Source organism: Lineus longissimus, chromosome 11, assembly GCF_910592395.1.
Source record: "Lineus longissimus chromosome 11, tnLinLong1.2, whole genome shotgun sequence".
In the NCBI taxonomy this organism is placed as follows: Eukaryota; Metazoa; Nemertea; class Pilidiophora; order Heteronemertea; family Lineidae; genus Lineus; species Lineus longissimus.
The window spans coordinates 8,590,022-8,616,032 of NC_088318.1; the positions used below are offsets into that span (position 1 = coordinate 8,590,022).

At 41.2% G+C, this 26,011-nt stretch overlaps 1 protein-coding gene across 5 annotated transcripts in view; it reads left to right on the plus strand.

The window, feature by feature from the left end:
- The window catches only part of LOC135495767 (calcium-transporting ATPase type 2C member 1-like), a 465,754-nt gene that overhangs the window by 167,964 nt on the left and 271,779 nt on the right, over positions 1-26,011 (plus strand). For all 5 annotated transcript variants that reach the window (XM_064784671.1, XM_064784673.1, XM_064784674.1 and 2 more), the window contains one exon: positions 8,989-9,200. In XM_064784671.1, the coding sequence (XP_064640741.1) occupies positions 8,989-9,200 (212 nt within the window). The remainder of the gene's footprint in view (positions 1-8,988; positions 9,201-26,011) is intronic.

Sequence of the window (26,011 nt, forward strand, 5' to 3'; positions counted from 1 at the left end):
AGGCATTGCCCTAAGGTATTGCAGCCAAGGCTGATAAAGTGATGGCCATTTTGTGAGTGTATATAGAGTGTGTACGTTCACTTCAAAACATTGCTCCAATCTAAATTTTTCATAACGAGCAGTTAGAAAGTAGTATTTCCCTATCTTTTGATTCTCAATGCCAACATGTCGTTTTGTGGGGTTATTTTGTCTAATTCTTATTGATATTGCCGATAAAAGACACGTAGAGAAACCCAGATTCATGCGCTCAGTTCATCTACGTACGGTAGACGTTTTGACAGAAAACCAGGGTGAGTTTTCTCTGTATTTTCTCTTGATTGGCTTTCTGTCTCGTTAAATTTGCTCAGTCATTGAGTCGAAGTCGAAGATCAAAACACACATGAACGCCTTAGTACAATTTATAAACAAAATGGTGTTGCAAAAAATTCTTCCCAATCATCAGAATGCAATACTCAGTTGATGCTGATACGGAAAACACCGTGAGGAGCTGCGTGAACTAGGCCTACATTATTTACCATACATTACAGTTACATACCCGATACCGGTACATGAACAAATGCAATACTCTGCAACATATGTGCAGGGAAGTAAAGTATGCATTGCAAGCCATGTGTCCAAACTCTACCAAGGTGAACGTTAGTAAATAAGGGTGAACTTTTTCAAATTTAACTTTATTTTATCCCCCCTCCCACCAGTTCACTAGTTTTTCACACAAGTTTTGATCTTTTTTTGTACATTTATGTTTTACCTTACAACCAACATGAACAGCAAGCCATACAGGGTTGTATATCCTCTCACGGTTTTCGCGTATCAGCACAGACTACTCTTTTTTTTGGGGTGTATTCCTGTTTCGCCTATTCCTGTTCCGCCTATTCCTGTTTCGCCTATTCCTGTTTCGCCTAATTCCTGTTTCGCCTATTCAAATGTATTGCTTACCTCCCCACAGACGTAGGAATATGAACCGTCCCTTACTGACCGACCAAACCCGAGGAGAGCCACATATGTACGCATTGAAACAATACGTCAATGGAGAGAGGGACATAATGAGTTACGTTGATGCCATCAGTTACCTTGTCTGACATAATATCATGATATGTATTTTCCACCTTGTTTGACTTTATATGTGCTGTACCTACATGTATATTATGACATGGGTTTTACAGCTGATTTTGATCAAATAATTATGAGAATGTACGATATTATGTATTTTTATCAAAAACTCATGAATTCAGTTTTCATAAAATAAACGACTGCTTTACTCTACTTAATCTATTAGTTTTTACTGTGTGTCAGTATGGTCCTATGGTCAAATAAGTCCCGGACTGTCCCCGCTTTCAAGGTGACTCTTTCAGAACGGTCATGGCATAACAAAGTTGATGGCATTTAATTAGTCAAATTGTCATCACATCGTTAACATCATCCAATTGTCCCCTCACATTTTCCCCATAAAATGGACATGCATCCCTAAGGTTCCCCGTGGGAGAGTCGATTTATTGTAGGGGTACTGGAAAGTAGGCGAAACAGGAATAGGCGAAACAGGAATAGGCAAAACAGGAATTTTGTAGGCGAAACAGGAATAGGCGAAAGAGGAATAGGCGAAACAGGAATAGGCGAAACAGGCATAAACCTTTTTTGGTAACATATTCGGGAATGTTAAAATATTTTGGATTCAAATTTGGTGTGCTGATAGAGGGTGGGCCAAAGGTGTGTCGCGTCACAAAATCGGCCGAGTTTGATTCTCCATTTGGCTGCCAGGGGGCCAAAACCAAAAACACATAAAGTGTTGGAACTCGCTTAATATTCTTCTGATCTTTACCATATTTTTATGGTAAACTAAGCTAACATAGATAGGTACAAGATATATCACCCGGGTTTTTAGTTTCATTCATTTTTCTGCCCTATAGGGGGTGCTTCCTGAAAATCATGAAAATTCCCTTCCGCTCTGTAACTTCTGAACCACAAACTATTTTGGATTGAAATTTGGTGTGCTGATAGAGGGTGGGACAAAGGTATGTCTCATCGAAAAATCGGCAAACTGAACCATAAACTTTAGTCAATGACAGCCAACAACACCACACGGATTCAAACTACACATTTTTTTAAAAACACCCAACAGCGACGGGGGACATTCAACGCTATGCTTGTTTTGATGGTGTTTTTTTACAAAGTGTTATTTTTTCTCATGTTTACAGGATGATGCAGTCTATAATCTACGAGTCATTCCGGTGGTCTCCACTGGCAAAGTGGTGTTGCTGTGCATGCTGTGGAACTGGTGACACGAAACCAATCAACCAGTCATCCATGAGATTGACAGGATCGGGAAAGAAGACGCTGTATCTTAGCTGATTTGTCCTTCATGTTTTGGTCTTGTTTTACTGTATTATAAAAGTCGATTGAATAAGGAAGCTTTGAAATTGAATAGGCATCTCTGAATTTTTATTTATTGAATGAATGAATGAAATTTACATCTATATACCGCAAAATCCAAATTTTGCTCTAATGTGGTGTTTCAAATTATCGTCTGAACATATGGGTTTTTAGCCCGCACCTGAAAATAGCAACAGTCTCAGCCTTTTTAATCTCAATGCTGAACTTATTCCAATGTCTGGCCGCCTTTACAAGGAAGCTCCTGCAATCGTACGTCTCCAGGCAATACCTTGGGATCCTCAGGAGACATTTGTCTTCGGACCTCAGGGATCACCCGGAGTCACAGGATGGGAGTAGCTCAGATATGTAAGTAGGGGCAAGTCCGTTTCTTGCTTTATATATGAGGAGCATTGTCTTGAACTCTATACGTTCACCGATTTGTAGCCAATGTAGACTTCTCAGCACGGGGTAATGTTAAAAATTAAAAAATAAAGCTTGCCTATTAAACCTAAGCTCTTGAACATGCAACCTTTAACCCTTATACTAGTGTCATGCTCGACCTAAGGTCGAGTTAAAATTCCTACCCCTTTACTGTCGCGCTCGAACCTGGGTCGAGAGAGAGGGTAATGCCTCAGAAAATAATTTATCGATGGCGCAATTGGAGTCCTTTATGTTTAGTTTATCTGCCAGTGTAAAGACGGCACGGCGTCTGATCATTTGATACCAGGAAACCAAATTGTTTCTACATGAAAATTTCCCACAACTTGTAAATGGAAGTCAAGCACCTATTCAAAAGAGGTCAGGCAAGGGGTATGGTGATGTAAGAGACGTCATCATGCCTAATATCATAATCAAGTAAGTGACCGCATTGTCGCCTGAATGATATGAGACAAGAGGGTGATGTCACAATCAAGTAAGTGACCACATTTCAGCCTGATTGATATAAGAGAAGAGCGTGATGTATGAGACATTATCATGCTTGATTTCACAATCAAGTAAGACTTCGTTGTAGCCTGATTGATATAAGAGAAGCGGGTGATGAATGAGACGGCATCATGCCTCATGTCACAATCAAGTAAGAGACCGCATTGTAGCCTGATTGATATGAGAGTGGAGAGGGTGATGATAGAGACGGCATCATGCCTCATGTCACAATCTAGTGACTGCATTGTAGCCTTATGGGAGGGAATAGGGCAGTGTCACAAGAACTAATCGAAACTCAAGGTAATGAAGGAGAGATTTGCACTGATCTACTTTTATGACCTTCTGCCCTACTTTAAGACTGTTATAGCTAAAGTGGTCGTGTTTGGTATTGAACTAAAGATAATGAACAGTAGGTTTGTGCTAACCCATTTTCATTACCAACTGACCCCTCAACTACTTCATTCACTGCAGTTCAAATAAAACCTTCACAACTCTCATCTACCCTTAGGGCTGAATTCATTAGACGTGTGTAACTTCTCCCTGATTAGTTATAGGGCCTATTCTTTACATGAAGGACCTGAATCTGTCAATTCAGTAGTTAAACGCTGTTTTAAGCTGAACCCCTTTCATGAATTTGGCCCGATTTGCCTAAGCTTGATTCCATCTGGTCTGTCCACATCTCCCTATCTACTATAAACCTACATTCTGGTACTCGCATATACTACTTGCTATATTTTCTTGTCATTCATCTCATTCCTTGCTATAAAATTCCACCAGCGTAGCTATTCAGGCCGCCAAGCCTCTAGTTTTTAGCTCAGCTGACAAAGTCAGCGAAGCTGGTCATATTACTAAGGGAATGGTGTCCGTCCTTCCTGCCATCCTTCCTTCCATGTCAATTTTGGGCATTTTGTAACCGTAAGACCTAGGCACTTCGTTGGCACTGCTAAATTAGGAGTAGCCCAAGGGGAACTCAGAAACCAAAAATGAGCGCGATCCGACCTACATTCGGCGAATGAGGTCATCGGGAAGTTTAAACTTCTTTCCTTTATACCTCGGTCCACAGAGGAAATATTGTTTTCAAATCTGGCCGAATGTTTTAAAATAATTTTTCATTTTGACTTGTAATGGAATTAGTTTAGTTTTCACCGCCAGTTGGTGTTACAGGGACATTTGACAGATTTTTTGACGACTTAAAAGCCCGGGTTATGACGTATAGTTGCGCAGTTGTATTCTGCTCATTGAATTGGCCAAGGAACCAGGCTATATTTCAGCATATCCACTGTGACCAGTCTAAAGATGGAAGATTGATTTTGCAACAAGTAACCAATTTTCTGCTAAAAAGTAGTCAAGTAGGCGATATTATCACTAGTTCCTTTCAGTGGGTAGTCATAATGTCTTAAGGGAATACTTTCAGAAATTAGTTCTTGAAAATTTGGCCACAATTCTGTGAAAACGATATCGGAAGTGCACGCTCTGTTTGCGATGTATTTTGAAGTGGAGAATTCCCACAGTATGTGCAGTGAATCGGCATGATCCTGTTTGCATATTAGTTTTTAGTACTACGATTCTTACATGAGTAAAAAGTAGACTTTTTAGCAACACAATAATGTTACTCCCATAAAAATTGATTCAAAATTGACGGAGCTACGGCATTCTGTTCGGCAATTGGCAGCGCTGATAAAATACATTGCATGCTAATACATGCCAAATGGCACACTTTAAAAAGCGCTCATTGGACAACGTAGGGAATCACCAGTAATGACGTCATCGCTGGTCTAAATCTTCTATATAATAATATTAGAAGGGGGACGAATAAAGTCCCACTTAGAGGCATTGGATCGCCTTGAAATTTTGCATGAATGGTGGTGACACCTTACCCTGATGCAACGTCTTGGTTTTATTCAAAAAGTTACTTCAGCGGAGCAGTAATGAGGGATTTTTAATCGGACACTGTCAATTCTCCTTACCACTCACAGAAGCCAAGCCATTGCTGTTAAGTTATGCTGGGGCTTAATCAATTACCTGCACTCCCTGTGGGTTGAATAACATTACATTTTGAACAGCTGGCTATCGGGGGATGATTGGAACAGCCGGTATACTGCTGAACCCAGGTTGATGTTATTTTCAATCCACGATTGCAGGTCGCCTGATTTTCGAGATTTCGCGGAAATGAAATTGTAAACAAACGCATGTGTGCAGTTCAAATGTAAACAAAAATGTATTTTTGGTATTTTTGGTTGCTGGACTTTGGTTTTCCCGCAGTTAGGAGCTGGGGTCAAATTGGTGGTCTATTGTTTATGGTTTTAGTCAGAGGTAGCCCTTGATTATGAAGGGATTTTCAAATCAAGGTGACCATGTATGGGCCGTGAAAACCGCAAAAAATCTGTACATGTTTTTGCAAGCGGTCATCGCTCGCGCAAACTTGTCTTGCATGTTTTTGTCAAAGAGGACGTCGAAGAACGCGGTCGTATATCAAAACAGATGTTGCGTGGCGCTCGCGCAAACTTCCCTCACATGTTTTTGTGAAAGAGGACGTCGAAGAACGCGGTCGTATAAAAAAACAGACGTTGGGTGGCGCTCGAGACGGGTCATCCTATTTAGCGTCCAGTGGCGACCAGTGGCGTCCAACGCGAAATAATAGGGTGTATATGGTTAAAAATGTTTTCAAGCTCCTAAAACACTTTCAATAAACAAGATTTAGAAGTTTGGTGGAGTTTGCAAACCTAGTTTTTGAATAATTATCACCAGAAAACGATCTTAGTATGCCAACCTGATGCCAGATCCCGATTCCGCTTTTTCTATAAACCCAAGGAACGGCAGCTAAAACAAAGATGGCGGCCAGTACTTTTGCTGGACGCATACTAAGATCGTTTTCTGGTGATAATTATTCAAAAACTGGGTTTGCAAACGCCACCAAACTTCTAAATCTTGTTTATTGAAAGTGTTTTAGGAGCTTGAAAACATTTTTAACCATATACACCTTATTATTTCGCGTTGGACGCCACTGGTCGCCACTGGACGCTAAATAGGATGACCCGCTTTGAGCGCCACCCAACGTCTGTTTTTTTATACGACCGCGTTCTTCGACGTCCTCTTTCACAAAAACATGTGAGGGAAGTTTGCGCGAGCGCCACCCAACGTCTGTTTTGATATACGACCGCGTTCTCCGACGTCCTCTTTCACAAAAACATGTGAGGGAAGTTTGCGCGAGCGCCACCCAACGTCTGTTTTGATATACGACCGCGTTCTTCGACGTCCTCTTTCACAAAAACATGCAAGACAAGTTTGCGCGAGCGACGACCGCTTACAAAAACATGTACAGATTTTTTGCGGTTTTCACGGCCCATAACCATGGTCTTTTTATATGTTCACCACGGCTTTCAATACTTGATGTATCTGAAGAGGCGTGCGGAACGTGACATGGCCTTACCAAGGAGCTGCTCACGGTGCTGAACTTCTAGCTTGCCTGTCGACTAAGTACCTTTTTGGCCGAGACATTGCTACATGTAGGAGGAGCACGCATTTTAAAGTTATAGTAGTGATAGTACAGTTGGTTGGAGCCATTTGGAAGCCGACGTGTGAAGGCCTATCTGGGTTCTCCTTCTTCTTCGTATAAAAAGGGGAATATTGTTGACTAAGGAACGAGGCATATTGACATTGCCAAATCATCTCTGTCGGACCAATTGATATACTTTTATATGCACGCATACATCACGCCTTTGCAGGGTCCGAGTCTGTGGAAAATTGGTTTGATTAATTTGTCTCTTTGATATTGCTCCTTTATTGCATTAGATTTTCATCGCAATTCAATCTATTCAAGATATAGCCAATTTGAACCTGTCTGCGCCAAGGATAGATTGGTTCCCGATCGACTCACTAGGGATACGCAGTAGAGCACAATGTCATGAAAAACGACCCTTTGTATTGTAAATTCCAATCACCTGCAGGACAGGTCAATTTCTCTCAATAAAATAATTTTGTTGACTCCTGTAATCTCTACCTTATTAAAAAAAAACAAACTGGTGTTCGTCCCAAACTGGTCATTTCTATTTATTTTGACCTCTGTTAAATCAGGATACCTCTCAATTACAGACAGCATTTTGTATACTTGTGCTGTACAACCCAGCCTGGACATACCACCGTTGTCCATGGAGAAGTCTCATCCTCTCTGACACTTCTTTTCTGTAAAGCTACCGATACAACATACTGAACTAGGGATATCTTCCGTTGCATCCTGTAATATTTACATATCATGGCTGATTAATTCAATCATATTTCATCCAGCTGGCAGCTCTGCATTGGAAATTTTAGTGGTATAACGTGCTCTCTTGACCTTCAAACAGTAGTATAAAGCCGATATTTACTACTTTACACCCTCCGTCCTAAGTTATTAGGTCATCCAGCTGAGCGCCAGGCCCTTGGGCCTCTTGTTGTTCATTCCGTACCATAACTGCAGAACTGAGTGAGTGACAGATATGAAACTTGTGTAGTGTGCTGTCCTAGTGTAGGGGAGGTTCCCTATTGATTTTGGACCCAACCGAAAATTTAAGATAGGCCGCCACCTTTGTTTTTCGCATTCCCATAACTCAAGAACTGAGTGAGGGTCAACTTCTGTGGTGTGATGTGATAGAGTTGGAGAAGTTCCCTAATCTTTTTGGAAGCCCAAAATGCAATATGGCCACCAGGCTGCCATCTTTGTCTTTCACATTCCGCTATGCAAATCCCGAAAAAAGTAAGTGATAGACTTGAAACTTCTGTGGTGTGATGGACAAGTGTAGGAGAGGTTCCCTATAAAATTTGCACCAAGCGCATAACCCAAGATGGTCACCAGGCCGCAATCTTTCTTGATCGGGGGCATACATTGTGATTTGCCTCAATCACGTTATGTGTAGTTAAAATGGGATGCAGGAGGTCGAATCTGATACCATGTCAAATCAAAAGATAGCGTCGTGAATGGCGTGGGGAAAAGCAGATTCAGATTCTAGATTGAATTGGATGTGGATGGGTAGTTGGCGGGTTAAGTTTGCAAGTTTGCTAGCTCAGAAAGTGCGCGTTGGATTTTAATGTTGTTGGGAGCTTTGGACTATTTTCTTCTGGGTTAACTGCTGCTAATCAAGGCGGTACAGGCCAAAATGTCCCGTGTTTTGAATGAAATAAATGTTTGCCCCGCCGCCTAGCATCACGTCACTGGTGAGGTGGCCCGTCATATTTTCCCTGGTTTGTGTAGGTTCATATCCCTCGGTTCATATTGTCGGTCAATGATCGTCGGTCAGTACTCTAAATGACCTAGGCCTGTAACGTAATTTATTATGGTTCGTGTGGTGAAAAACCTAGTTCATTGTGGCTATATATTTGATGTACGAACCGGGCAATACACAAAACGATTATCGATTTCTGGTCGGATCGTATGGGGCCGTAAGCTGCCTAAACCAATACATACTTGTGGACCTGGCTGTAAGCAGGTTGATTTCAGTAGTACACATTGCTCGCTGCAAGATGACTGTGAGGCCTGGCTGCCTCCACACATTTTAGAAGCTTCGTAATGAACGTCAAATTTGAAACTGGTCGATAGCTCTTAAACTGAGACTCATAGCTATGCCTAGCATTGCCCACGTTGTGAATGAGTCCAAAGCCACGGGTGTGTGAATATGTGTTGAGTAAGGTGGGGTTTTTTCAATCGACAATCTATTTTTTCAGGGAATGGTCATTTGTACTGGTGAAAGCTCAGAGTTTGGTGAGATCTTTAAGATGATGGGAGCTGAAGAGGCGCCCAAGACACCCCTTCAGATCAGCATGGGGGTGTTAGGCAAACAACTCTCTTTCTATTCTTTCTGGATTATTGGTCTCATCATGTTCCTTGGATGGTTACAGGGACGACGGCTGCTGGATATGTTCACAATTGGTGTGAGGTGAGTGTTCTATGGCCTTATCTTGGCAGTTATTCCGCGATCCTGGGAATTTTAAACAAATATTTTCCTTTAATCCTCTTCATACTTATCTTACACTAGGTTATAAGATTTACTTGACACTTACCTCCTTCCGAATAACTTCCTGCAGAATAACCTCATGGTAATACTACAAACCACAAAAGTGTCTGTCTGGGTGGTGAAAAGTATAAAACGCACAGAGACGGGACTCATTTTCACCTGAAGTCCCCCAAAATATTACTTGTTTTTATTGCAAATTTCACAGAAGTTGTTATATTGTAATTGTCAGGTAGACAGCACCACTAGAATTATTACACAGCTAAAGAGATAAAATATGCGGTCAATGCTGAAACATGCCTTCTTTTTGGCTCACCGTAGTGTATACAATACTGCTGTGTCTGTTGTCTTCTGGGTTATGAATTTGAAACTTTGTACACAGGAACCACCAGGTCAGGTGACCTCTGACAGTGAATTTCGGTCGGATCTGATTCTTGACTTGGCCAACGAGGGGCCAAAAGTGGAAACTTAAAAGTGTGCTATTTCTCTTATAAGTGACTTGTTTTTGAATTTCTTCCTACCTACCTTGGGGTACCTACCATCAAAATATCAAAAACGAGTCACTTATAAGCAAGATTTTGCAATTATGACCTTTTTAGTTTTGGGCCCCAGGTTACCAAGTTGAGAATCAGATGTTATCTGACATTGGGGATCATGTGTACCAAGTTTCAAGTTCATAGCTTAAGTGGTTAAGAAATGTGCCGTAGTTACATTCCAAAGGCCAATTTATGCCAATTGACGTCTCTGACCTTGAAAAGTGGGTCAAATCAATAACCCGTAGGATATGTGATGTATCCTTACTCGGAGTGCCTACCTGAAAGATATCATCGAAAGCAAATTACTAATATGCAAGATATTGCACTCTTTACCTGCTTGGCTCACCGTAGGGGAGTCTATATAACACTGAAGTGTCTGTCGTCAGTCGTCATCGTTGCCTCTTTCCTGTTTCAAAAACAATTGCGCATTTCTTAATGGCTAGGGCTATGAACTTGAAACTTTGTACACAGGAATGCCCAAGGTCAGGTGACCTCTGACAATTTATTTCAGCCTGATCTGATTCTTTACTTGGCCAACAGGGGGCTAGAAGTGGAAACCTAAAAGTGTGATATCTCTCTTATGAGTGACTCTTTGTCGATAAGATTTTTATGGTAGGTTCTCCTTGCAAGGATACATCACATATTGTACGGGTTTTTGATTTGACCTAATTTTCAAGGTCACAGAGGTCAAATGTCGTAATTGGCCATTTGAGTGAAACTATGGCACGTATCTTAACCACTAAAGCTATGAACATGAAATTTGGTACACATGACTCCCTATGTCATTTCACCTCTGACACCGAATTTCTGTCTGATCAGTAAAAGGTGCAATATCTTGCTTATTGACTTGTTTTGATGATATTTTTATGGTAGGTACTCCAAGCAAGGATACATCACATGTCATGACTTTGATTTGACCTATATACTATACAGTGCGTTTCCAAAAAAAGGAAACAGAGACTAATTTGTTAATATCTTGGACATGGCTGAATATTTTGGAGATTGGTAACCACTATTTATTACCTATGATGGCTTCTTTCATATGACACCAAGATATCCAGTTTACTGTCACGGATGACTGAGCACGAAGCAGTTCGGACAACCGTGTCAGAACTGGTCCTGCACCGTTTACCGCAGCATGACTCTGACAAGGAAGAAAGACCAGTGGTCCTTAGGAAAAAATTCATTCAATTATTTAACCCTTTCGCTGCACCGCTCAAAATTATTTCAATATTGATTCGTTGCTGCCCCAAATATACTGTAAAAGCCAATTTTAACATAGGTAACTTTGAGGCCAATATACAGCCTGAAGGAGAAGAGGTAGAGCTTTGGACTATTGGAAAAGGTTGTTGGGGACAGCATGGACTTTCAAATTATGCATTTGTTAATTACCTGAAATTATGTTAATTAACTAATTAACGCTAATTAATATTAATCAACGAGGAAAAAAACAAGATTTTTCATTTTGACCCAGGCTATCACTATCAACTCCCTTCCAACCCTGAATCATGCACACTATCATCCCCATGCACGCTGTGTACATCGGCATTATGTTCAGAATCATAATCAGACTCGTCTTCTAAAGCCTCGAATTCACTATTTCATCAATTATTGATTCTGCAGTTCGTCGAACACGTGACTGAGCCATTTAAATTTGTTTACAAAACTTTGGACTCAAAATATCGCCTAAACTTTGAATAAAAACACCGAAGTTTTCACTCAGAAATCGGAAGTTCTAGCGGTTAACAACATGGCAGGACACCTAGCAACAAGTTTCTGTACTAATTTTCTATTGAAAACATCGTCTGATTCAGGTCTCTCCCAAGTCGCAGTTCTCTGTACATCCGCACAGATCGAAAAAAACTTTGGTCGCAAAAAAGCGTACATCTGTAGCGAAAGGGTTTACATGTCGGTGCTTATTCCTGTCTCGACCTAACCCCAATGTCCTTCGACATGCCCCTCATTCCTTTCAACACAAACTTCAGCTCTGGTTTTCATTGCTCTCTGCATTTCTGAGTACCTCTCTTTGTCCTCTTGAGGTCTCAACTTCAGCGTCTATTTTGCACATAAGTTGATATCTTGCTGAGAAGACTTGTAAACTTGATTCTTAAGATGTCACCATGAAAAAACCAACAAGTATGAGGTCAGGGGACCTTGGTGGCCACTCAATCTGATGGTTGATGGCACTAAACGCATCTGCTACTTGCTGGAATCTTCCAGTCTTCAACCACTCTGTTACCACCAACAAACACTGCTCAGTTGTAAGCTGCATTTTGCTGGTCTGAGAAAGTGAGAACCTTTCCGACAGTTAAGGAGTGTGCAATGATAAATCATGGATAGCATTGCATAATTTGGAGGCCAAACAAAAGCCCTGCACTGGGAAGACACGGTTCATGACCAAAACATCTATCTGTAGTAGGCCTTGTCTTTTGAAATTTACAGGTCACACAAGAGAGCTATTGATCACTCTCCAAAAGTATGCTAGGAGAGCTAATCACTCTCCCACCTCGCAGTGCCAATAGCTCTATGAATGGTCCCAGGAGTGTTGTAACCCACCTTGTACAATCTGTCTACATTACAATAGTAATAGGATCGCAACTTTGGACTCTGAAAAGACACTCAGGAGTAAATTTCAGCTAAATAGGGCATTTTCCATCGCGGGAATTTTTGCTTTTTTTTGAAACGTCGAATATGTTTATAGTTTTAAGGTACAAAAGAGATTTTATGGAGCCTATTGTGCATTTTAAAACACATGTATGCCATTTATTAGGTGTCGAGACAACTTCTACTAATCATATATAAACATTTTTTTTGTAAAAGGCAGGGCATTTAAAAAAAAATTAGGGTGACAGGGCGCCCACTGCAAAGTCAGGGCACGCACCCTGCCTTTCTGCTTTAGCAAAAACACCGTAAAATTGATTTAGGAAGCTCCAAAAAACAACTGTTTCATGCATGTGAGACTGCACCAACGCAGTGGGTTAAACTCAACAAGGGGAAGAGCCATGCTGTGCTATCTTAAGACATAATTGACCTGCCTCACAGGGCTATAAATAGCCACCTAATGCAACAATGTAGTGGGAAAAGATCATGGATAGACAACGGGTCTGGAAAAGTTACCAAACAGTCGCTGATATGTAAGTGAATATCTCCTTAGTGAGAAGGGAATTAATTATCTTACTATATTTCATTTGAAAGAGTATTCTGTCTGGGACGCAAACAAATAAAAAGGATGTAAAGTAAGCATCAGGTTTTAGAAATATGAGCTGCATATTTAACAATCTCTTTGATTGACTGTGCCCCTCGGCAGAATTTTACGAGCGCTATGGAGTGTGGGAGCGATCACGCCCGTCAAAAGACAAGGACTGCTTTAGGTATCCCAATTGCCGACCGGATTCACGAATAATGCATGAGTGCACGCACACAAGCAACAAAATTTATCATTTCTGATCCAGTTGTTCATGAATTGTAATAAAAGATATCTGAATAAAAAGCTATGTGTTTTTCCCTTACAATGGTACCAGCCACAATAGAATCAAATTTTACTAACCGAGAGCAACACCATTGTTTCAATGTTTTGGAGTGTGGCCAATTAGTCAAAATCACCCTGGGTCTCTTCTAAGCACTCACGCAAAGTAACGGGAGCTAGCATCAAGTTGCAAAATGTCTCATCTTATAATAATAATAATAATTTGAACTTCCCGCCGCAAATTCTTTTTTTTTATAGAAAAATTCTGTACCCATCTGGCCGAATTTTTGATTCAAAATTTTCAAATGGCTGGCCAGCCCAACCTGTATCGGGGATACCTATGATTTTTATATCAAGAGAAAGCTATTGTCTTGGAGAAAAATAATATTTATGTGGTAATTCCACTCAAACAGCCGCGTGAATGCGCTGCCACGAAAACCAAGGGGAGCTCTGTTAAGATGGCGGCGCCCATGACACCAAACTCCAGTGGTGATCAGACTCCACTTGCAGATGAATCTGAAGCAAACTGAGAAGAATTTTTGCCGAAATGGGTAAGGAAAATGTTGTAGAATAAGAAAAGTTACTGTCCATGTAGTTAATTTGTGTTTATATTGGATATATTTCCAGAAATTGAGCAGTTTTTGCTGCCGTTTTGAAGGCAAGTCATTCAAGCTTGCAATTGGTGCTGGACCTCTGAATTTCTTTGAAATAAATCTGCAATCATCATCCTTGTCAAACGAAACTAATTGTTCTAATTAATTCATGATGAAGTGAACAAACCATATATGCTGATAATCCTAAAAGTTTTCAAGGAGATGAGATATTTTGCATGTATTGGATGATTGAATCACAACCTTCAGATCCCACCAATGAAAAGTTCTGTGACGTCATCGTGCATTTTCAAAAACGATCCAGGCTATTTTTAGCTCAGCTGACAAAGTCAGCGGAGCTAGTAGTATAGCTGTTCAAATGGTGTCCGTCCTGCAATCCATCCACCTAGGGACCCAACTGTGGACAAAATTGGACATTTCTGACCGGGAAGGCCTAGCCACTTCGTTGACGGTGCTAAATTAGGAGTTGCCCAAGGTGAACTCAAAAAACGAAAAATCGGCGCGATCCGACCTGTATTAAGAGAATGAGGTCATTTCGCGTTTAGATTTCTTTCCCTTTTTACCTCGGTCCACAGAGCAAATATTGTTTTCAAATGTGGCTGAATATTTTTAGATATTTTTTCATTTTTTACTTTTAATGGAATTAATATAGTTTTCACCGCCAGTTGGCGCTGCAGGCACATTGCCTGAATTTTGGCGATTTCAAATTTGGCGGTGGCTTAACTTTTTTGCAAGCAGTGCCGCTGATTGGCCGATCGATAGAAGAGATGCCACCATTTAAAAATGGCGGTAGTCGCTGCTTCAATGAAGGTGAGTGAACTTTCTCATGTTCAATCGGTTGATACTCTTTTAATCAACATGACCATGTACCTGAAATTTGTTTAGGTACTGAAAAGAGTCTATATAATTCAGATTTATCAATAGTTTTTTATAATATTCCGGAAATTTTGTGCACAAATCAGCGGAAGTTGGTGCTCGTCTCGTGTCATTTTAGAGCGAGAAATTTGTTTCCGTCGATCTCTACCACTGAAAAATCGCTTGCATAGCTTCGAATTTTTGTGAAAATAAGTATCTGAACTTGGTTTCAAATAGTCTAGAGAGTTACCTTTGTGGTGATACATATGGTATGTGATAAATATTTGTGGAATTTGTGAAATTCGGTTTTCAAACGTGCCGATGATGCAAGCGATCTCGCGTGAATTTTGCAAGTCCTGATATGTCGACCGGGTGTCAAAAATCACTCGCCTAAATTCAATTCAAAGATCGAAAATGACATCTGAACTTAGTTTCAAATAGCCTACGCAATTATCATTTCGGTGATATATAATGCATGCATGTAATAATTGATTAATCTACCTAAAACGCGCAATTAAAACGGCGAAAGATCGTGATAAACACTCTGGTGGCGGTCGCACTAAATAACGACCGGTAGGGCCCGGCGTGTGGCGGAGAAAAAAAGGTAGCGCCCGGAGGTTGAAACGGGATTTTTATGCACTTTTAACTGTATATATATGTTGTTTAGATGTATTTCTAACAGTTCTGTAACTTTTATGACCAAGCTTGCACCCAAAGTTGGTAAAATTGATGCTTGTTTATGGACTGCGCTAGCGACCGGAGAATTCGCCGTCGGCCATTTTGGGACGGTCAACAAATCTCGCCATTTACGTTTGTTTACAATTATTTTGAAAGTCACATTATAGGCCTATGACATCGTAGTATGAATTCCACTGCAGTTTCCTTACGCAGCAATGCTCATGTTTTTGGTTGGCAATCCTGTACTGTCTGTACACTGCGCTGTGCAGGCTTAGAGTATAACTCAACAGGCCCTCATGATTCATTTGATGGACACCTTATTTGATAGTACCTCATCATTAAGTCCACTAGATCCTGTTCTGTCACATGTCGTAGACGATAGACAATTTTCAAAATGTAGTACACCACTCGCTCACGGCTCACATCATGTGGGCACGGTTGGCTGTTGAGTGTTATGGTTCAGTCTGTGAGACTAATTTAAAGAGGTTACACTTTTATTTTGAATTTGAAAACAACCCCCAGGACTGACTTTTCACTGAGTGATAAGTGTGCCCTTCGAAGGTTAAGTCTCTTTCTGGATTTGCTTCCATAGATGCCTTGTTCAGGATATCATCTGACCGATGCCTGATCAAGCACAGACTGTATCCGGTGGTGTACATTTCCCCGTCTATGTCACCCTTTTTTATTCAGTCAGTGTTAATTTCTCTTCTCTTTTTTTACAGATTAACTGTTGTTGGTTATTGCAAGAGGAGTCGTTGGCACATTTCAAGTCCAGGAAAGCACTTGCTGTTCCCACATTCAGAGTAAGGTGTGCTTACTCGTTTTACTGCTTTCCATTCCTGGAGAGCGTTATCAAATATCTGCCGCAAGGCAACAAATATCTGCCGCAAGGCGCTTCAATATCTGCCGAAAGGCATCAAATATCTGCCGCACCAATAAAGTTCATTTTGTTAACCAACTCTTTATCTTCTTCGTTGCCTCATAATAACGGTACCGACACACACTTGACCCTTGCCTTCACCTGGCCATTTCAGCTGAGCGCCAGGCCCTTGGGCCTCTTGTTAGGATCACGTGACCCGAATAGGCGGCTGTGATTGGTCATTGACTGATATTTGTCAACAAATCCATGTGCTTTTTATTGGAATGCCACTTCTTTTGTGTTCTCACTTGATTTCTGGTGTGTTTTTCACTAGTATTTGTTTTCTATAGTTAGCGCGCAGTAGAAAAACTGAAGGCTTTTCTGCGAAGCGCTACTATAGTTACCGTGCATACGTCAATGTAAACAATGTTTCTCATGTCCATGGATTTGATTCAAATGGCTTAAATTTGACTTAAAATGGCCGCCAAAAGAGATAAACGCACGAATGAATCAACCCGACTATTCTGAGCTCCGAGAGAGAACCACGTGAATATTCCCACTGTTTTTAGCTCAGCTGACAAAGTCAGCGGAGCTAGTCATCTATTCGATTGGTGTCCGTCCTTCCTTCCATCCATCCTGCCATCCTTCCATCTAGCCATCTGTAGACAAAGTTGGGCATTTTGGAATCATACAACCGAGGCACTTCAAATCTAGTCTTGCTTATAAACACCGCAGAAAATGTTGCTTACGGAAAAAAATTTGGGCGATTCGACTCAAATTCAGCTCCCCAGGGGGCAAAATGCGTAAATGAAAAAAAAATTTTTGACGCTCTATTCCAGGCGATAAAAGCTTGAAATAACAGACACTGCCTTTTAAGGCGCGCTGTAGCGCGCGCACACCATGGCGCACCTAAAATCAATCGGAGGCGCGCAAACAATAGCGCGCCTGCCAATAGAAATACATAAGGAAAAAGCGTGCCTTGTTATTTCGTCATCCACACGCACGCACGTGGATATGTGTACAGTAAACAGATGTAAGCATCCCCCAATGCATTGAGGTACCTGGTCTGTCATTGGTTCAAATGTGCACACGTCACTGGAAAGGACCAATGGAATACAATTTTTCATTCTGACTTCGGCAGCGTGATTTAGAACAATGGCGGAACTGGGCAGATCCGTCAAAGAAGAGACGTTCTTAAATTGGGATTGGCTGCCCGAAGGCGTCATTTTTCCCAAGATAAAAGTAGAAGGGAGTAAACGAACGGTGGCAGAGGTAGGTCAATAAGAAACCGTAATCTGAATGATAAATTTAGACGATCTGCGTAGTAGTAGAATAGAAATCTCGTCTGCTCGCCGAACCCGGTGCGCAGGCGCTAAATCTAGTCTTGTTTCCTGGGTTTTCCGCGTCTTCCTCCTGCATGCCATGATGTACATTTTGAAGTTGATAGAGTGTATGGGGGTGAGATTGAATTGATTTTCGTTAATTATTCATGAAATGATATGCGATGACGTAGCAAGTGCTTGCCAAATTTGGTCATGGACGGCGACGCAAATAACAACCACGTGGAACGAGAATTTAAAGGGAAAGTGCACTGGTACAATATTTTGTGGCGCAAATATATGAGAGAATCATCTCAGAAAACCTGGTGAAAAAAAGCACGCCTAGGATTCTCAAGGTGAGCTTTTACCAGCACACCTGGGATTTTTTAAAGACAGTGTCTGAAATAAAGTTGAAAAGGTCTTCATGATACAGAAGTTTTGATATAAAATAGATTAGTGTCGATTTATATCACCAGTTGGCGGTAGTGAGCAAAACTGTTGTTTGACCCCGGATGATTCCGCTTTAAATTTCCCGCCGAGGTTACCTGGAGTACTATCAAGAAAATGGCGGTGACCTTTTTATTTCTACCGGAGCGATGATTTTGTAAGTGACAAATTTTCTTTTTTAACTCTTTACATGCGCTAGCCGCCGCTGGTTGGCGCAAAGAACTTACGCTGTTCTCCCAGGAGCCGCCATTACTCGGCTCCATTCAAACAGTGCGAAACTCCGGCAAGCCGACTACAAGCTACTCCAACTTTAATGTATCGTAATTTCTTATTGGCTGGCTCCATGGTGACCCTATTTGAATGGCCAATAAGAGATAAGCTTCTATTTTCTATTCAGGTCACTCCGTTCTAATTTAGTATTCATGAGGCATGAATAATAATGATGTATTGGCGGGGTTCCCCAGGAAGTTGACCTCGTCGGCCATTTTTAAATGTTTCTTTAATCTTTTTTTTTGATTGACGTGCCGCATTGTTCGGGACCAGCTGGGTTTATTTATGATAGATTTATTTGATTCGAGCTCCGGATCAGAATTTGAAGGTTTTGCAGATTCAGATATCATTGTTTCGATAGGAAGTGATGATAGTGACTGGGACTTAGATTTTTATTATAAACATTTTGTGTCGGATGAGGACGATAGCGACAGTGATTTCTCTGGCTTTGAGCCAGTGGAAGACCCGGATGATGGAAAGTAGAAAGTTTTACGGCGATTTGTAGAAATTTTTTTCTCTCCAAGTTTGCAGGCCTTGTTCTCAGTTACTTTTCGTTAGAATTCAAAATAAATTACATGAGTTTATGCGGAATTTAATTCTTAGTTACTCCTCAAAATTTTAGTCCTGTACTATGAACAGCAACGGAGATAATATCACTTATGTAAACACTACCTGAAATACGGCCGCGTCAGTGACGCGCTCCCGGGAAACTATATCAGAATAATGACGCTGTGTATTCAGGACTTTGACGCTATGACGCATGCGGGTCTAGCGTATGTAAAGAGTTAAGCCTTTACGGAAACGTATTTTGGTACGAAAGTTCACACGTTTATAGAAAAGATCAACGAGAATGTGTTCAAATGCCCTCATAACGATGAGTTCAACGGAATTTGGTCAAAACAACCTTCGAATGGAGTCAACTTTCTTTGCGAAATTGAAGCGACGACCTCATTATTTATCGTAATTTATGCAGATCTGAGTCCAGCTGGGTGATGTTCTGATTTGTGTTCAAACTATTGGAAACTTCGGAAATTAGTTCTACTATTCTGCAGGAGTATATTATAGCCATTGATGTTGACAGCTAAATGCACGAAAACTTTGTTCAGGTTTCTCGTCCAATCACTTGACCTCTCCAACACTCGCTAATGCACTCTTTTCGTCAACGTTTTAGGCCAATCTTCGGCATGAACATGAAATCTAATAAGCGCAGTACTTAAATCAGATGTTTCTCTCGCCTTGAAAACATTCCTGGGTAAAATCCATTGAGATTAGCCGAGTTAATCTACTTTTTCCGTGCTTAAAATCTCTGCCGCTGAATTCTATAATTAGAAACTATTAACATCGCGGCAGTGTGGTTCCCATTGTGCGCCCTCCCACTTCACACCATGTCAGGATGTTTTACGGAGAGGGAGGGCGTGCGATAAGAAGAATGGCCAAAATGATGTCACGTTTTCCTGGCAATGCCTCTTGCCAGACCAGTCAAGCATTGGGAAAGCATCTTTAATTCAGACAACGTTAGAACTAGAAAAACGAATATGTTAATTTTCAAAATTAAAAGCAGATTTCACCACTAACCAGTCAAATCGGAATACGACGGCGCAAAATGTTCTCGCTTTCCTCCTGCTAAAAACCTTGTTCCCGCACTCCTATTTTAATTTATGCCAAGGAATATGATATGATCTGTTTTCACTTGTTTGTAATTAAATGGTATTCATATAATGAGATCAATAGTAGTGTGTACATGTCAGATCCCATCGTTCAACTAGTCTTCTCTCCCCAGGTGCCTCACACGGACCTTCAGGTCCCCATACTCAAGACCAACTCTTACAATATCGCCCTCAAAACAACCCTGGAGTCATGAATTACCTGCACTCCCTGTGGGGTGAATAACATTACCTTTTGAGCAGCTGGCTGTAGGGTAATGATTGGAATTTGGAGCAGCCGGAAGACCTGCTGACCTGCTGAACCCAGGTTAATGTTATTTTCAATCCACGATTGCAGGTCACCTGATTTTCGAGATTTCGCGGGAAATGAAATTGTAAACAAACGCATGTGTGCAGTTCAAATGTAAACAAAAAATGTATTTTTGGTACTTTTGGTTGCTGGACTTGGGTTTTCCCGCAGTTAGGAGCTGGGGTCAAATTGGTGGTCTATTGTGCTGTTTTAGTCAGAGGTAGCCCTTGATTATGAAGGGATTTTCAAATTAAGGTGACCATGGTCTTTTTATGTGCTCAGCTCACCACAGCTTTCAATACTTGATGTATCTGAAGAGGCGCGCGGAACCTGACATGGCCTTACCAAGGAGCTGCTCACGGTGCTGAACTTCTAGCTTGCCTGTCGACAAGTGCCTTTTTGGCCGAGACATTGCTACATGCAGGAGGAGCACGCATTTTAAATTTATAGTAGTGATAGTGCAGTTGGTTCGAGCCATTTGGAAGCCGACATGTGAAGGCCTATCTGGGTTCTCCTTCTTCTCCGTATAAAAAGGGGCATATTGCTGACTAAGGAACAAGGCATATTGACATTGCCTCATCATCTCTATGGGACCAATTGATATACTTTTATATGCACGCATACATCGTGCCATTTCAGGGTCCGAGTCTGTGGACAATTGGTTTGATTAATTTGTCTCTTCGATATTGCTCCTTTATTGCATTAGATTTTCATCGCAATTCAATATGTTCAAGATATAGCCAATTTGAACCTGTCTGCGCCAAGGATAGATTGGTTCCAGATCGATTCACTATGACTAGGAATACGCAGTAGAGCACAATGTCATGAAAAACGACCCTTTGTATTGTAAATTCCAATCTCCTGCAGGACAGGTCAATTTCTCTCAATAAGATTAATTTTGTTGACTCCTGTAATCTCTACCTTATTAAAAAAAAAAGACAGTGGTGTTAGTCCCAAACTGGTAATTTCTATTTATTTTGACCTCTGTTAAATCAGGATACCTCTCAATTACAGACAGCATTTTGTATCCTTGTGCTGTACAATCCAGCCTGGACATACCACAGTTGTCCATGGAGAAGTCTCATCCTCTCTGACACTTCTTTTCTGTAAAGCTACCGATACAACATACTGAACTAGGGATATCTTCCGTTGCCTCCTGTAATATTTACACACCATGGCTGATTAGTTCAATCATATTTCATCCAGCTGGCAGCTCTGCATTGGAAATTTTAGTGGTATAACGTGTTCTCTTGACCTTCAAACAGTAGTATAAAGCCGATATTTACTACTTTATACCCTCAGTCCTATGTTATTAGGTCATCCAGCTGAGCGCCAGTCCCTTGGGCCTCTTGTTTTTATCAAACTTCAATTTCAGGGGGTTCGGGGTGGTTTCCCCTCCTGACATATGTGTTTCGATTTTTGAGACTTTAGTAATAATATCCAAAAGACGCTTTAAATGGATATAATCCTGAATCAAGCAAAACTGGGCAGGCGTTTTGAGAAAAATGTTTTTTTTTAGATTTCAATAAACTTTTTGAAGAAATTCAACATGGTGGGACCCAAAGGCACATTATGGAGGAATATATGTTTTTATTGGGGACGAGACAATACCACCTTCATAGGTTGGAGGGTCCAGACCAATCAATTAGACGCGAATATGTTTTTAACTATCAAGTACATATTTTGAGAGGTATTGAACAAATATTTGCTGTGGCTAGTCTACAGATATAAAGAAATTATTTGATGAAAAAATTAATTTTGAATTTTGATAATTTGGCAATAGTGTTTTGAGATTTTTCTGCCAGTTGGCTGAAGAGTGGAAATATCAATGTCTGTGCAATTTGTCGATTATCAAAAAATTTCCGTTGTCAACTACCAGTTTACTTTTCACCATTTACTTGCCCAACTGTCCGAAATATCACATCAAAATTTCAGATTCACAACCCCGTGCAGTATTTGATGCGTCGCGGTCAAACATTGACAATTAAAAAATCAATGGTGGTCTTGTTTCATACCATTGGTTTTGCAGATCTTCTGGTTTTTCCTAAATAATAGTCAGTATTCGAAAGCAGGCTTTTTATGCTCCCAGATATGAAGAGGGTTCTATGTTCCCCAGGTTCTTTGGTCATCAGTCTGGTTTTCCTCAAGAGTCAAGTGTCTTCCAGTCTCTTGGCCTGCAAAATCCCTTTCCAACCAGTTTTTTATGCATTTGCCATTCGGCAACATGTTGGTGGGGGTAAAACCTGACCCCATACCCCTTGAATTGATTGCCCAGGTACAACCACATGCACTTGTCTCAACGAGGCCACCAGTGTCTACCACCTGTTGGCAGTCTTGCCAATATAATGCCATTGAAAAGGCAGGGTAATGATGGTTGAGGATTGGGGTTAGGGTACCATCAAAGGGGTAACCCTTCCTCGCCCTGAGTTAATATACGGCCTATTGGGTAATTATGCCCCCCGCCTTGTGGGGGCATTATGTACTTGGGTGGTTTCCGGCCGCCGCCGCACTGAATTCTGGACTATAACTCAAGAACCCCTTATTCGGCTGACTTGAAATTTTTAGGTGGTAGGCCTAGTGTATCAATGGGTCCCTACTGATTTTGGGCGCGTTCCAAAATCCAATATGGCCGCCAGCCGCCATCCTAGGTTTTTGTATTCTGCTCGTTAACTGAAGAACTAGAGGTCCGACAGATTTCAATCTTTTGTGGTGTAATGGTCTATGGTAGGGGAGGTTCCCTATTGATTTTGGGCGCGTTCAAAAATCCTATATGGCCGGCAGCCGCCATCCTAGGTTTTTGCATTCTGCTCGCTAACTGAAGAACAAGAGGTCCGACAGACTTCAAACTTTTGTTGTGTAATGGTCGTCCGTTGGAGAGGTTCCCTATTGATTTTGGGCACATTCAAAAATCCAATATGGCCGCTAGCCGCCATCCTAGATTTTTGCATTCCGCTCGTTATTTGAAGAAGCAGATGTCCGACAGACTTCAAACTTTTGTGGTGTAATGGCCTATGGTAGGGGAGGATCCCTACTGATTTTGGGCGCGATCCAAAATCTGATATGGCCACCATCCGCCAACTTAGATTTTTGTATTCCGATCATTAACTGAAGAACTAGAGGTCCGACAGACTTCAAGCTTTTGTGATATAAAGGTCTTCGGTACACAAGGTTTCCTATTGATTTTGGGCGTGTTCCAAAATCCATTATGGTCCCAGGCCGCCATTTTGTTATGTATTTATCATGAATTAATCAAAAATTTCTCCACATTAGAATTTCATGCCGCGTTATCGTCAATATGCAAAAGGCATTTCATCATCATCATCATCATTATGCCCCGGCTCAATGAAGTTGAGGTGGGGCATTTTCATTCAGGTGGGGCATTATGTTTTCAGCTGGTTTCCGTGTCCGCCGCGTCCGCGTCCGTAGCAACATATTCTGAACTATAACTGAAGAACCGGTGGCCAGATTGATCTGTAATTGTTAAAGGGAATTGGGGTGGATAGGGCAAGGGTCCATTTTGATTTTGGTCGTTCTCCGAAATTCAGTATGGCCACCTATGGGCCATCTTGGATTTCGCATTCCGGATTATAACTCAAGAACGGGTGGCCCGATTCATCTCTATATTCTATGGTGTAATAGGGTGGATTTGGGGAGGTTCCCAATATAATTTGGTTGCACTCTGAAATTGGATATGGTCGGCAGGAGGCCATCTTGGATTTTGCAGTCCCGACTATAACTCAAGAAAAAGTGGCGCGATTCATCTCTAAATTCTATGGTGTAATAAGGTGGATTAGGGGAGGTTCTCTATCAATTTTGGTTGCGCTCCGAAATTCAATATGGCCACCAGAAGGCCATCTTGGATTTTGTAGTCCGGTCTATAACTCAAGAACATGTTGCCCGATTGATCTCTAATTTCTATGGTGTAATGGGAAAATAAAGAAAGGTTGCAGATCGATTTTGGACCCGACCCAGAATTCAAGATGGCCACCAGGTCACCATCTTTGTTTTTGCATTCCGCCCCTTAACTCAAGAACGAAATGAGTGACAGGCCTGATACTGATGTTGTGTGATGTCCTACGGTAGAGGAGGACCCCTCAGGGTATTTGTAGCCAGTTTGTTTGGGGTATTTGTAGTCCCTGTAAAAAGCTCAATATATCCTGTCATAAATCATGAAGATGCTAGGTTTCTTTATTTGTTTACCTAAAGTATATTATTTTATCATAAAGCTATCCGATTTAGATACAACGTTAACCCTTTATCTACCAACAATGATACATTTGAGGTTTCATACTAGTTTATCTAACATATTTCGAAATAATGTTAATATTTTAAAGAGATACCACTACGCTTAAATTATACATGTTTCATCTTATAAATGTGTTTGTAGTACTTCTCTAATAAAGTTAATGTGAAAATAATGTTATCCAGGTTCACCACAATTAAACAATGGCCATTTATAATCACTGATATTCCTCTCAAAACATCGTCTGCTAAATGCAAATCCTAAAATAAACACTGCGCGCCAACACCGGTGGTGACGTAAAAGGATGTGCCAGTGTTGTTTTGATAGCTAGTCCATGCGTGTTTTGACAGCTGCGATAAGCTTGCTGTAATTGCAGGAAACTAGAACAATGGTATCCTGGGCAATATATATAAATAACCTAAGCATGGTTAGCCTCAGACGAGTTCAAGATTGGATACAGCTATCATCAGCAGTAGATTACACATATTTTGAAAGATGGAAAATATTTCTAGCGATTCCGACGAAACAGATCAGCTACCTCGGCGTAAGAAGCAAGCCGGGAAACGTGTAAGAAAACGCAAAAATCAAGGAAAACGATGTGCTGTGTATGGATGCGGAAATACAACTGAAAAAAGCACTGACGTAGGTATTCTAACTCCAAGAGTTGGGGTCTTCTCATTTCCAAATCCAAAGAAAAACCCGGATCTCTATGCGGCATGGGCCCGAGTTGTGAACTCCACAAGAGCCGACTTCGTGTACGGCGAAAACTCTTCGTTCGTGTGTTCCGATCATTTCGAAGACAACGTGACAAACCGCTTCAAAATAAACATGATGAGGAAGATGCGACAGGTAAATAAATTCAATTGGTCACGTACAGACGATGCGATCCCATCTATGTCCAGACTGCCAGCCCGACCAACTCATGGAACGCCTGCGACTTCCACGTTTGCTCTCCAGTCTCCCGCCGGCACCACTCCTTCTCCCGGTACAAGTACGGCTACCCAGCATGATTTTACTACGCCGAAACCTGAGCGAAGCCTCATAGTAAAGAAACGAAGGCAAACGGTAATTTTCTTCCTTTTTTTCGCCGATTTCACCACGTGCATTCAACACCACGCACATCTCCAGTTGCCATGGTAATACATGTTATGTCGAGTGAATGTACGCTGTAGGCCTATAGCTGCAGCTCCGACCAGTGTGTGCTGAGCGAGTGAAACCAGTTGGGTGTCTATCACTTACTGACTTGGATCCCCACTTCGAATGGTGCATCAGAATTCATGGTCCTCAGCATTTTGCACTTGAAGAGAACCCTTTCTATTATGATGGGATGAATTACTCTGATGATGCAGTGTCTGGTCATTACTTATGTAATATGCAATGTACGTAGAAGCCCCATCTATTCCATGGTCTAGCTTGATCTCCAGTCATTCAGTGTCATCTTCACCAACTGTATTGCGGCCAAAGGTATCATAAACTTTGTTATTTTGTTGCAATATAAC